The sequence below is a fragment of the Oncorhynchus clarkii genome, unplaced genomic scaffold, assembly GCF_045791955.1.
Source record: "Oncorhynchus clarkii lewisi isolate Uvic-CL-2024 unplaced genomic scaffold, UVic_Ocla_1.0 unplaced_contig_3122_pilon_pilon, whole genome shotgun sequence".
Taxonomy (NCBI): Eukaryota; Metazoa; Chordata; class Actinopteri; order Salmoniformes; family Salmonidae; genus Oncorhynchus; species Oncorhynchus clarkii.
The window spans coordinates 36,289-48,454 of NW_027258900.1; the positions used below are offsets into that span (position 1 = coordinate 36,289).

Genomic DNA, 12,166 nt, shown 5'->3' on the forward strand with positions numbered 1-12,166 from the left:
ATTGGTCAAAAAAACAATTAGTGAAAAATTGTTGATTGATGCGTTTATATTTTTGTGCCGTGTAGAACCATGTTGATGAGAGAAAGACATCTCCCTGCGTCTGTTCCGTACTGGTGTCTTCACAGCACCAGTGAGAGGAGTCTACTCAGATTCAGCCCTTTTGATTACCACATAACCCTGGGTGTGTGTCTATACAAGAATAGCCAGAGTTATATGGATACAGGAACATAATAATGATGAGGATAATACATACATATCTAATGCAATGTCTCTAGAGCTGGAGGAGGGAGATGTGGTCTACATGAGTCTCCCCTCAGGCAGCGCGCTCTTTGATGTTACTGATAACCCTAACACTTTCCAGGTCTTCCTGCTCTTCCCTTTGTGAGGGGAGCACCATGCATTCTGTAATGAATTCAGATGTCTGATGTGAGCTGCTCTGGGTTCCAATGTTCCTCTAACCAATAAATAAACAAGCATTAAAGACAAACAACTACAATTATTATCTTTGTATTGTTGACAAGAGAAGAAGAACCGGAGAGATTTGAGAATCACAATCCTTGTAAAGCCAGTTGTAACCACTGGTGAATTGTGTGTCCTGCTTTTTTCAGCAGTTTGGCCTTAGTCCTTGGGAGTTATCAATGCTGTCAACAATAACATGCAATGTAGATTCTAGAATATTTTCACATCACACAAAGGAATAAGAAACCAACCTATCATAGCAGACATTTCTGCATAATAAATGTATAAATCCCTACATTACCTCATAGTGTTATTCAATTGGCATCTGTGTTTACATAAACAGTGCTGAATGGGAATTTAAACTGTATATTGATAATGCAAAGTGTACATCGAGGTTTCCTATTGGACGCTGCAGCGATTGGCTCTATCGATGGAGAGGATCGAGAAGAGAGGAGACGGGCGAAACCAACAACAGACACATTCATCCCTAAACTGGGATATCATTACATTATTTTAAGATGAAATCCAATCACTTGGATTATCATGGACGTCTCCGTTTCCCACAAGATTTAAGTGAATTGGCAAAACAGATCGGTTCAGTTACAAATCCCGCTAATTCCAGATTGGTTTAACCGAGGCTCATTCGTTTGACATGACTGGATCCCGCTCCTCTCGCGCCCATTCACACTACGGGAAATAGCCTACGACACACTAAACAACCGCGTTGAAAATATTCTGTAGTGATGCGATTGAGGTCCAGTGATTAGGCTCCGTAAAGAAATGCTCAAATACAACCAACAATGAGGATTCCGTCTCAGTTCTGTCTCCTTTAGACCGTTTTTATACTCCCTTTTTGGCCATGATTTTCCTGCGCAGCCTGCTACAGCTGACGGTGCTCCTGGTCCAGGGCAGTTGGCGGGGGGTAGCGCCGAGTCCCACGGATGAAGGCGCACTGCGGGCGAGCCACGGAGACCACGGAGAGCCGGGCCACAAGGAGCCCCATAAGGACTCATACAGTACGTTCGCCTCGGAGTTCCTGGAGTCTAGACATCTATCGGATGAGGGTGAGAAAGGGATACAGGATAGGCCATTTCTGAACGAGGCATTTAGCTTACTGTGGCCTTCATGGTCATCAAGGCTGTGTTTGTTTATGTGTCGGCCTTCTCTTGATGGAAATCAGAGGGCGCATCTACATATCTGTGGTTGATACGTAATTCGTGGTTAATTGGCTATTTATGTGATGATGCGCAGGTTGACAGACCGAGCGTACAGTGTCTTACTTCCACTCGAGTCCACTCATGCATAGATCAGGACCCTGGCCAGCTACCCGCAGCTCCTCGCTCTGGCTCTCACTGGCCCGTCTGGAGATGGGCGAGCATTGGACAGTTCTTCACCACATTAAATGTTGTATATTATTAGAATTTATTTAGTATTTATTTTACTTTTAAAATAACATATTTCAAACTATCCCAATTCTGTTATGAAACGTGAAGGAGCAGTTGTGCTTCTCTGAATGCACATTAGGCTGAAACCCACCAAATTACGAATATGGTAGAACTTCTAGAAGATGATTTTTGGGGAGGCAGGCCTAATGATTTTGTATGTGGTGTGTGTTCTCCAGGCTACCCCTTCCCCACCGCCCCTCCTGTGGATCCCTTCGCCAGGATCAAAGTCGTAGACTGTGGAGTCACCAAGGGTTGCATAAGGTCAGTGTGTGTGTATGTGTTTTGCTTGCTTGCAAGCATGTGTGTGTGTCAAGGGGTTTCTCTGTGTACTGTGGTCCCCCTCTGGCAGATGTGGGTGCACATCACTCTGAAGAGGTTACATTTCTTCATTGTGTGTGTAGGTATGGGAAGCCGGGGTGTGATGCAGAGACGTGTGACTATTTCATGAGTTACCGGCGGATCGGGACAGACGTGGAGTATGAGATGAGTGCTGACACTGACGGCTGGGTGGCTGTAGGCTTCTCCTCAGACAAGAAGATGGTAAGGGACCGTATCTGTGTGTGTGCGGGCATAGGTGTGTGTGTGTGTGTGTATGAGCATGCGTGAGATCTATTCTTACACTCTAAATTTGCTTCCAACAATTGAGTGGGTAAACCTAATAACCAACATTACTGCAATGATGTTATTAGGTTATTAGGTTATTATTTGATTAGGTTATTATGTTATTTGGTTTACCCATTCAATTGTTGGGAGCATATACAGTGCATTCAGAAAGTATTCAGACCCCTTGACTTTTTCCACATTTTATTACGTTACAGCCTTATTCTAAAATTGATTAAATCATTTTTTCCTTCCTCAATCTACACACAATACCCCATAATGACAAAGCACATTTTTTGTTGTTGTTGCATATTTATAAAATAAAATAAACTGAAATATCAGATTTACATAAGTATTCAGACCCTTTACTCAGTACTTTGTTGAAGCACCTTTGGCAGTGATTACAGCCTCGAGTCTTATTGGGTATGACACTACAAGCGTGGCACACCTGTATTTGGGGAGTTTCTCCCATTCTTCTCTGCAAATCCTCTCAAGTTCTGTCAGGTTGGATGGGGAGCGTCGCTGCACAGCTATTTTCAGGTCTATCCAGAGATGTTCGATCGGGTTGAAGTCTGGGCTCTGGCTGGGCCACTCAAGGACATTCAGAGACTTGTCCCGAAGCCACTCCTGTGTTGTCTAGGAACTCTGGAGCTCTGTCAGAGTGACCATGGGGTTCTTGGTCACCTCCCTGACCAAGTCTCTTCTCCCCTAATTGCTCAGTTTGGCCAGGCGGCCAGCTTTAAGAAGAGTCATGGTGGTTCCAAACTTCTTCCATTTAAGAATGATGGAGGCCACTGTGTTCTTGGGGACCTTCAATGCTGTAGAAATGTTTTGGTACCCTTCCCCAGATCTGTGCCTTGACACAATCCTGTCTCGGAGCTCTACGGACAATTCCGTTGACCTCGTGGCTTTGTGTTTGCTCTAACATGCCCTGTCCACTGTGGGACCTTATATAGACGGGTGACTGCCTTTCCAAATCATGTCCAATCAATTGAATTTACCACAGGTGGACTCCAATCAAGTTGTAGAAACATCTCAAGGATGATCAATGGAAACAGGATGCACCTGAGCTCAATTTCGAGTCTCATAGCAAAGGGTCTGAATACTTATGTAAATAAGGTATTTCTGTTTTAAATGTTTAATAATTTTGCAAAAGAAATCTAGCAACGCCTGTTTTCACTTTGTCATTATGGGGTATTGTGATGTCATTATGGGGTATTGTGATGTCATTATGGGGTATTGTGATGTCATTATGGGGTATTGTGTGTAGATTGATGAAGGAAATGTTTTATTTAATCCATTTTAGAATAAGGCTGTAACATAACAAAATGTGGAAAAGGTCAAGGGGTCTGAATACTTTACGAATGCACTGTATAGAGTGTGGGACTTTCTTTCTTTTGATACAATCTACTCTTGGTTAGTCAACAGCACCTCTACAGACATTTTGGGGTCAGAGTCAGCTCAGGCTTTTACTACATCTGGTACACATGAAGTCTGCCATGAAAGACACATCACAAAAACAAGGCTGATTGGTCAACCTATCCTTCATGCTGATTGGTTCTCCTCACCCCCACCCCTCTCAGGGAGGAGATGACGTGATGGGCTGTGTCCATGACGATAATGGGCGTGTTCGTATCCATCACTTCTACAACGTGGGCCAGTGGGCTAAGGAGATCAAGAGGAATCCTGCCAGGGACGAAGAGGGTGTGTTTGACAACAACCGTGTGACCTGCCGCTTCAAACGGCCGCTCTACGTCCCGAGAGAGGAGACACTGGTGGATCTGCATCTCTCCTGGTTCTACCTGTTGGCCTGGGGGCCTGCTATACAAGGTCAGTCAAGAACTGGGTGTGTGTGTGGTATTGTGTGTGTGCAGAGAGTGGATGTGTGTGTTCATTAGTATGTACAGTGCATTCAGAAAGTATTCAGACCCCTTGACGTTTTCCACATTTTGTTACGTTACAGCCTTATTCTAAAATGTATTAAATTATGTGTTTTCCTCCTCAATCTACACACAATACTCCATAATCACAAAGCGAAAACAGCTTTTTAGACATTTTTGAAAATGTATTCAAAATAAGAAACTGTAAATATCACATTTACATAAGTATTCAGACCCTTTACTCACTACTTTGTTGAAGCACCTTTGGCAGTGATTACAACCTCGAGGCTTCTTGGGTATGACGCTACAAGCTTAGCACACCTGTATTTGGGGAGTTTCTCCCATTGTTCTCTGCAGATCCTCTCAAGCTCTGCCAGGTTGGATGGGGAGCGTCGTTGCACAGCTATTTTCAGGTCTCTCCAGAGATGTTCGATTGAGTTCCCAAATCTGGGCTCTTTCCGAATGCACTTTACATGTAAATGATTTCCCTACCCTTTTTCTCTTACTCTCCTCCCCACTCTTCTCTTTCCTCCAGGTTCCATCACACGTCATGACAACGATGCTCCGCCAGTCTCTGATCACATGATCAGCATCTATAAATATGAGGACATCTTCATGCCGTCTACTGCCTACCAGACGTTCTCCTCACCCTTCTGTCTGCTGCTCATAGTAGCCCTCACCTTCTATCTGCTGATGGGCACCCCCTGAGAGAGAGGAGACGAGAGGAGATGAGATTAGAGGAGACGAGATGAGAGAAGATGAGAGAGGAGACAAAAGGAGAGAAGAGACAACCAATTAACCCAGAGAGAGGAGAGAAGAGAGGAGACGAGATGACAGAGGAGGAGAGAAGAGACGAGGAGAGACGAGATGAGAGGAGACAAGTGGAGAGATGAGAGGAGACGAGGAGAGAAGTGGAGAGATGAGAGGAGACGAGGAGAGAAGTGGAGAGATGAGAGGAGACGAGGAGAGAAGTAGAGAGAAGAGGAAAGAGACAGCAATAAGACTGAGAGTTCATTGTATTTCTGTCTGCCACACCCTCAATGCAGGGTGCTCGTTACACAGAATTACACTATAAATATATATGAATAAATATATACAGTAGGATACTATTTATAATTTACATTGAGGACTCATCAGGAAGCTTGCAAATCATTCTGAAAATTGTACTGTGCTACCATAACAACATACACTAACCCATTAGTCAGAATATCTGAAATACTGTGTGTTTCTAGAGAACAGTAGCATAACCTTTAGTTTTGGCAAGGTATTTCATTTAGTGTATTTATGTTTACGACAGTAAGGTATCACACTCCTGACAACAAGTATTACTCCAACGCATGTGGCGAATCACAACTGGACCCTGAATATGTGAAGAACCTACGGACACGATACAAGGAGACATTACACACTGGGACAGACTACTGAGCCTGGAGAGAGACTTCACTTAGAGAGAACCATCCAGATTGATGTGAGCCAAAAAAAGGCAGACGGCTCATAGTTTATTATCCTGCTGAAACATACTGCTTCTGTATGCAGCCATGCTTTACACAACACTCATTCTCCACAGGGAAATACAGTATTATTAGTAGTAGTATTATAGTATTTGTATACAGAAACTAAGACTAGGTGGTTGAACAGATGTTTTTTTGCTTGTTTCAGCCCCAGTCTCACTGAGTAACACTGAACTCTCTACTGTATTCCACAATGCCATTTTACATGCTGATGATTAAGACAGGGTTCTCTTTTCTCTATGTGTGAGAGGGTCCATTTTCTTAGGACTGATTTATTCCACCACGTGCTTGGTCATGTTTCCTTTGTCTGTGGCGAGGTGTGTGTGTGTGTGTGTGATCACTGTTTGCTGATGATAGGGCAACTGACTGTATGATTGATGGTGCATGATTCCTTTGTAGATATGCAATAACACACCCATCAGCACTGAGGCTGTAGTGGACATGATGACAGCCAGGGACAGGGGCTCTGTCTGACAGCTTGCCTTGGCCCTGCAGCATATGGAATAACGCTGAAGGAATCTATGGCACAGAGTCCAGTTGTATTTGTACCGTTCACTGAACCGTTGTGTTCCATGGAAATGCTTCCTCACTGAAACAGTGTTTGGTGTCTAACATGCAAGTGTTTTTGTTATCAATAAAGCTGTGTTCAGTAAAAATACACTCCAACATCTGGTTTTCATCCTTGTGGGTCATGTGATGGCTCTGTCAGCTGCATCATGTGCCCCTCTAGGCCACGTACATTTCATCTGCAATCTAATGAATTTACAATGAATTACACAACCATACAACAACTGTGTGGGTCGCCCTGGGCTGGGAACAAATAATGGGCATTGACATATTTTTGGACAAGCAGCACATTCAAAATAATTCCAGATAATAGAGGATAGGGATAGACTACGGATAACTAGGTAACCCTTCATTTTAAAAAGGCCCTTATTACAGTGTAATTACAGTGTAACAGGTATTGTAGTTAACTGTAACAGCTCATAGTTACAGTGTAACAGGTATTGTAGTTAACTGTAACAGCTCATAGTTACAGTGTAACAACATGTAACTGCTAGTAATTGAGGTCTGTAATTACAAAGGTGTAAGAATGAATCCTTGTTGCCACGCTTGTTACAAAAGGGCAGGTTTCCACTAAATTCACCAATTGAGTGTTTTGTTAATTCTCAGCTGCATACAGTTCCAACTGTTACAAAGGTTATGATCCCTCGTGGATGTGCTGGGTGTCGTAGAGATGATGCTCAATAGCCTCTAATCACTTACTCATGAATGTGCACTGTTGAAACTACATCTCCACTCAGTGTTGCTGCTAGCACTTGCCGCTAAAATAAAGTGTTCAATCTGGGTTAATTCGGTCATCCCAGATGAGGAAAAACAAACTATTTGAAAGCATAGTACATGTATTGTACTAAGTACAATGTAATTACTAGTTGTTACACGGGATTTAGCTAGTTAAAATGAAGCGTATCTTGAGGGGTATTTAGTTGTAATTAATGTGTACTTATACAGTACACTACACATCCTGACAACCTGGCCCTCATTTTAAAGCTTCTGGAAGTTTCACTTCATTTCTGTACCTTACTGTGAAATGAAGTGAAACTTCCAGAAGCTTGAGGGCCAGGTTGTCAGGATGTGTACTGTATAAGTAAATACCCCTCAAGATACACTTCATTTTAACTAGCTAAATCCCGTGTAACAACTAGTAATTACATTGTACTTAGTACATTACATGTAGTATGCTTTGAAGTAGTGTATTTTTCCACATCTGCGATACCACCCATATTAGATCCCAGCCAGTGAGGTTGACTTTCTGATCTGTTCTTACCAGCTCAACCAAGTCAACCCAGATTGAACACTTTATTTTAGCGGCAAGTGCTAGCAACAACACTGAGTGGAGATGTAGTTTCAACAGTGCACATTCATGAGTAAGTGATTAGAGGCTATTGAGCATCATCTCTACGACACCCAGCGCATCCACGAGGGACTATTGGTTGTTAAATACAATACTTGTTAAATAATAATACTTGTTACACATGTAATTACACTCTAATATGGGCACTTAAAATGAAGTTTTACCTATACCTGTTTTGTAATGATTGTAATGATAGGCTATGCAAATATGTGATTACTTTGCATATTTCCTTCGTGACAGCACGGACACCCTGAATTCGTGGTGATCCTCCTGACAAAGGTCTGTTTATTCACGTTTCTGTGTGTAGTTAAACTGGGCATTCCAAAGAGTAGGCTACTAGCAGCAAACTAAGCAGCGAGCACAGCTCTGTCTGGCACCAGCCAGCTACAATACCCATCATACCTTGCGACGGTCACGTCACCAGTACGTCTAGTGTTGTGTTGTTCCTCATGTGTGATAGCGGTATCAAAGATCCTGGAAACGAACGCTTCTTCTTCCGTCTGTGGTGGAATTGGGTGGGATCCGCAGGAGGAACGCAGACCGAGGCGGATTCATTGAAGATGGCAGACGAGGAGGACTCGGGGCCGGAGGCAGAGCCGGCTCCTTCCTCTCCCGCGGAAACCCCTAGTTCTGCCCGGCCTCACTACGTCTCGTTCTCCGAGAGCGTCCAGCCAGCGGTGGGCATGATGAGCCAGCTACTCAGCCAGCCTTCCTCCCTCAAATTCGACAAGAACATCAAACAGGCCTTCTACAACACAGGAGCGATGATTTTCGTGGCTATCTGTTGTGGAGCGGCTGTGCTAGTCTTCTTTATCCTGGAAGCCTTTCTGAGACCACTGCTCTGGGCCGTTCTCTGCGGGACCTTCCTACACCCATTTAAACACTCCCTAGCCCGGCTGGGACGCTCCTGGCTCAACGGCCTGCAGGACACCGGGACGCCGATACTCCTGGGGACGCTGCTGGTCCCGGTGTGGTGTTTCAACCACGGGGTGGATTTCCTGGGGGGTCTGGTGTTGGAGAGGCTCACGATGCTGCTGGTGATCGGGGCAGGCGCGCCACTCATTTACTTCTTTTACCTGTTCTGGAGCGTCATTGGCATGCAGGTGATCATCGGGCACGTGTGTGGCGTCATCGGGAGCGCGCTGGACTGCTTCCACTATGTGTGGGTGAGTGACAGGGACACTACTGACGCTGAGGGAGGAAGGTCCCCACAACAATAAGAAAGGTTTTTCCAATACTGTAGCCTACAACAGGATGGGCAGGGGATAAGACATGAATCAAGTACTCAGCTAACTACATTTTGATTTCTCTCTACTCCCTCATCATCGTCTCTGTCTCTCTCTCTCTGTCTGTCTCTCCCTCTCTATCTACTCCCTCATCATCTTCTCTCTCGCTCTCTTCCCTCCCTCATCTTCTCTCTGTCTCTCTCTCTCTACTCCCTCCATCATCTTCTCTCTATCTCTGTCCCCTCTCTCTCTCTCTACTCCCTCCCTCTCTCTCTCTCTCTCTCTGTCTCTCTCTCTCTACTCCCTCCATCATCTTCTCTCTCTCTGTCCCCTCTCTCTCTACTCCCTCCATCATCTTCTCTCTCTCTGCCCCCCCTCTCTTGCTCTTACCCCCCCCCCCCCCCCCATCTTCTATCTTCCTGTCTTCCTCTCTCTAGGTGATGACAGTGGTGTTGGGGTATGTGCTGGCTGTAGCTTGCAAATGGAGCCCCGGTACAGAGAGATACCTGAGAACTATGTCTGTACCTGTCTGGACCATACTACTCTTCTACCTGGGTGAGGTACTTACAGGTGGGGGGGGGGGGGGTAGTAGTACATTCTGATGTAGTTTCAAAAGGAGTCTACTGTTCATTAATCATCACATTGCCATACTCCCCTCCCACCATATACCTCCCCCTCTCCCCCATGCTTCTCTCTCTAGTGTCTCTGACTGGCTCGTGGAGAGTTCCTGTGTTTGTAATCATGGTCACGCTCCTCATCGTGGGCTCTCAAGAGAAACCACCTATCCCTGGAAACTCGGGTGAGCTGTCAGGACAGGTATTGTCGTTCGCTGCTAACACCATCTACATGGCCATCTCCTGCAGTAACCTCCACTTGGGCCCCGAGAGAGATACCAGCACCAGTAGTGTCTCCGCAGGTCAGATAACACACACACACACACACACACACACACACATAGGCATTGTACTGCAGTAACTAACCATCAGCCACAAAAAGCTCTCTAAGTCATAATTCTATATTAATTCAGTAGATGTTGAAGGTTTGGACTGATTTAACGACCACTTTCCATCACGTTTTCAATCCAAATATACTTCATTGTCTTGACTGTCACAGTCACAACGACTTAACACCTCATCTCTCCTCTCCTCACTCCTTCCTTTCCTCATCTCCCCCTCCTCTCTCTCTGTAGATGGGGTGGACTCTGTGGGCCCTGGCCCTTCCGGTCCCCCCTCTGTCTTCCCGTTCCCCCGTCAGGCCCGTCCTGAGCTGGGGGGTCTCTTCCAGAAGGAGAAGGGGTCCCAAAGAGCCAGTGATATCTACTTTGTCCTGCTGGCCTGGGCTTTTGTACTGGTCCAAGTCTGGCTCAATCTCTGGATGCTACAACTACTGCCTATCCCAGTGGCTGGTAATATCTGAAACACACGCACGCACGCACGCACGCACACGCACACACACACACACACACACACACACACACACACACACACACACACACACACACACACACACACACACACACAAAAATGCATAACAGTGTGTGTGTGTGTGTTTGTGTGTGTGTGTGTGTGTTGCAGTGTGGGTGTTGAAGAAGCTGGTGGTACATTTTGGTCTGAAGCGATTCGCTGAGAAGACTCTGTCGTCATGGTGGGTAGGACTGGAGAAGTTTGGCCGTGAGCGACAGGACGCCATCATGCCTGGACCAATCAAAGGACTCGTTCAGTTCCTGCTACGCGTTGACACCAAGGTAATGGCCCACCCCCCCGGCCAACCCCATCAGACAAACAGCCACCCTGCCAACCTCCTTGAGACACACAGCCACCCTGCCAACCTCCCTGAGACACACAGCCACCCTGCCAACCTCCCTGAGACACACAGCCACCCTGCCAACCCCCCTGAGACACACAGCCACCCTGCCAACCCCCCTGAGACACACAGCCACCCTGCCAACCCCCCTGAGACACACAGCCACCCTGCCAACCCCCCTGAGACACACAGCCACCCTGCCAACCCCCCTGAGACACACAGCCACCCTGCCAACCTCCTTGAGACACACAGCCACCCTGCCAACCTCCCTGAGACACACAGCCACCCTGCCAACCCCCCTGAGACACACAGCCACCCTGCCACCTCCCTGAGACACACAGCCACCCTGCCAACCCCCCTGAGACACACAGCCACCCTGCCAACCCCCCTGAGACACACAGCCACCCTGCCAACCCCCCTGAGACACACAGCCACCCTGCCAACCTCCTTGAGACACACAGCCACCCTGCCAACCTCCCTGAGACACACAGCCACCCTGCCACCTCCCTGAGACACACAGCCACCCTGCCACCTCCCTGAGACACACAGCCACCCTCTATTTTTATAAACCACTTCCTGATCTATCTCTGGTCACCGCTGGAGGGTGCTGATGCATACAACACTGTAGACAAGATACAACACAATTGTTATCCACAGTGATTCTGTGATTTTGATCGGCTAGCAGCAGGGTAGTGTCCTGTCTACCCTGGGGTAACGGTTCTGGACAGTTAAGGTAAGTGTTGAAGCTGGGTGAAGAGGCAGGAGCTGGTCTTCTCTGTGATATATGAATGAGTTAATATTACTACTGAATGATCACTCTACAGGTTGATATTACTACTGAATGATCTCCCTACAGGTTAATATTACTACTGAATGATCTCCCTACAAGTTAATATTACTACTGAATGATCTCCCTACAGGTTAATATTACTACTGAATGATCTCCCTACAGGTTAATAAACTACTGAATGATGTCACTACAGGTTAATATTACTACTGAATGATCTCCCTACAGGTTAATATTACTACTGAATGATCTCCCTACAGGTTAATAAACTACTGAATGATGTCACTACAGGTTAATATTACTACTGAAGGATCTCCCTACAGGTTAATAAACTACTGAATGATCTCCCTACAGGTTAATATTACTACTGAATGATCTCCCCACAGGTTAATATTACTACTGAATGATCTCCCTACAGGTTAATATTACTACTGAATGATCTTCCTACAGGTTAATATTACTACTGAATGATCACCCTACAGGTTAATATTACTACTGAATGATCTCCCTACAGGTTAATATTACTACTGAATGATCTCC

At 45.8% G+C, this 12,166-nt stretch overlaps 2 protein-coding genes across 3 annotated transcripts; both read left to right on the forward strand.

The window, feature by feature from the left end:
* The first annotated feature begins 938 nt into the window (after positions 1–938).
* LOC139399168 (DOMON domain-containing protein FRRS1L-like) lies at positions 939–5,230 on the forward strand. 2 transcript variants are annotated; one of them, XM_071144680.1, is made up of 5 exons: positions 939–1,523; positions 2,081–2,165; positions 2,306–2,444; positions 4,088–4,334; positions 4,920–5,230. In XM_071144680.1, exons 1-5 carry the CDS (start codon positions 1,319–1,321, stop codon positions 5,090–5,092), a joined length of 849 nt encoding a protein of 282 aa, XP_071000781.1. In that variant the 5' UTR covers positions 939–1,318; the 3' UTR covers positions 5,093–5,230. The 2 variants fall into 2 exon arrangements, with proteins under 2 accessions (XP_071000781.1, XP_071000783.1); XM_071144682.1 differs by having other exon boundaries at positions 939–1,475.
* A 2,999-nt stretch (positions 5,231–8,229) lies between these two features.
* On the forward strand, positions 8,230–10,780 carry LOC139399170 (transmembrane protein 245-like; the record flags this gene model as incomplete). The annotated part of the gene is made up of 5 exons (XM_071144684.1): positions 8,230–8,976; positions 9,474–9,591; positions 9,737–9,952; positions 10,226–10,441; positions 10,611–10,780. Coding segments are annotated over exons 1-5 (1,437 nt in total), but the record flags the coding sequence as incomplete, so codon positions are not given.
* Positions 10,781–12,166: the final 1,386 nt, after the last annotated feature.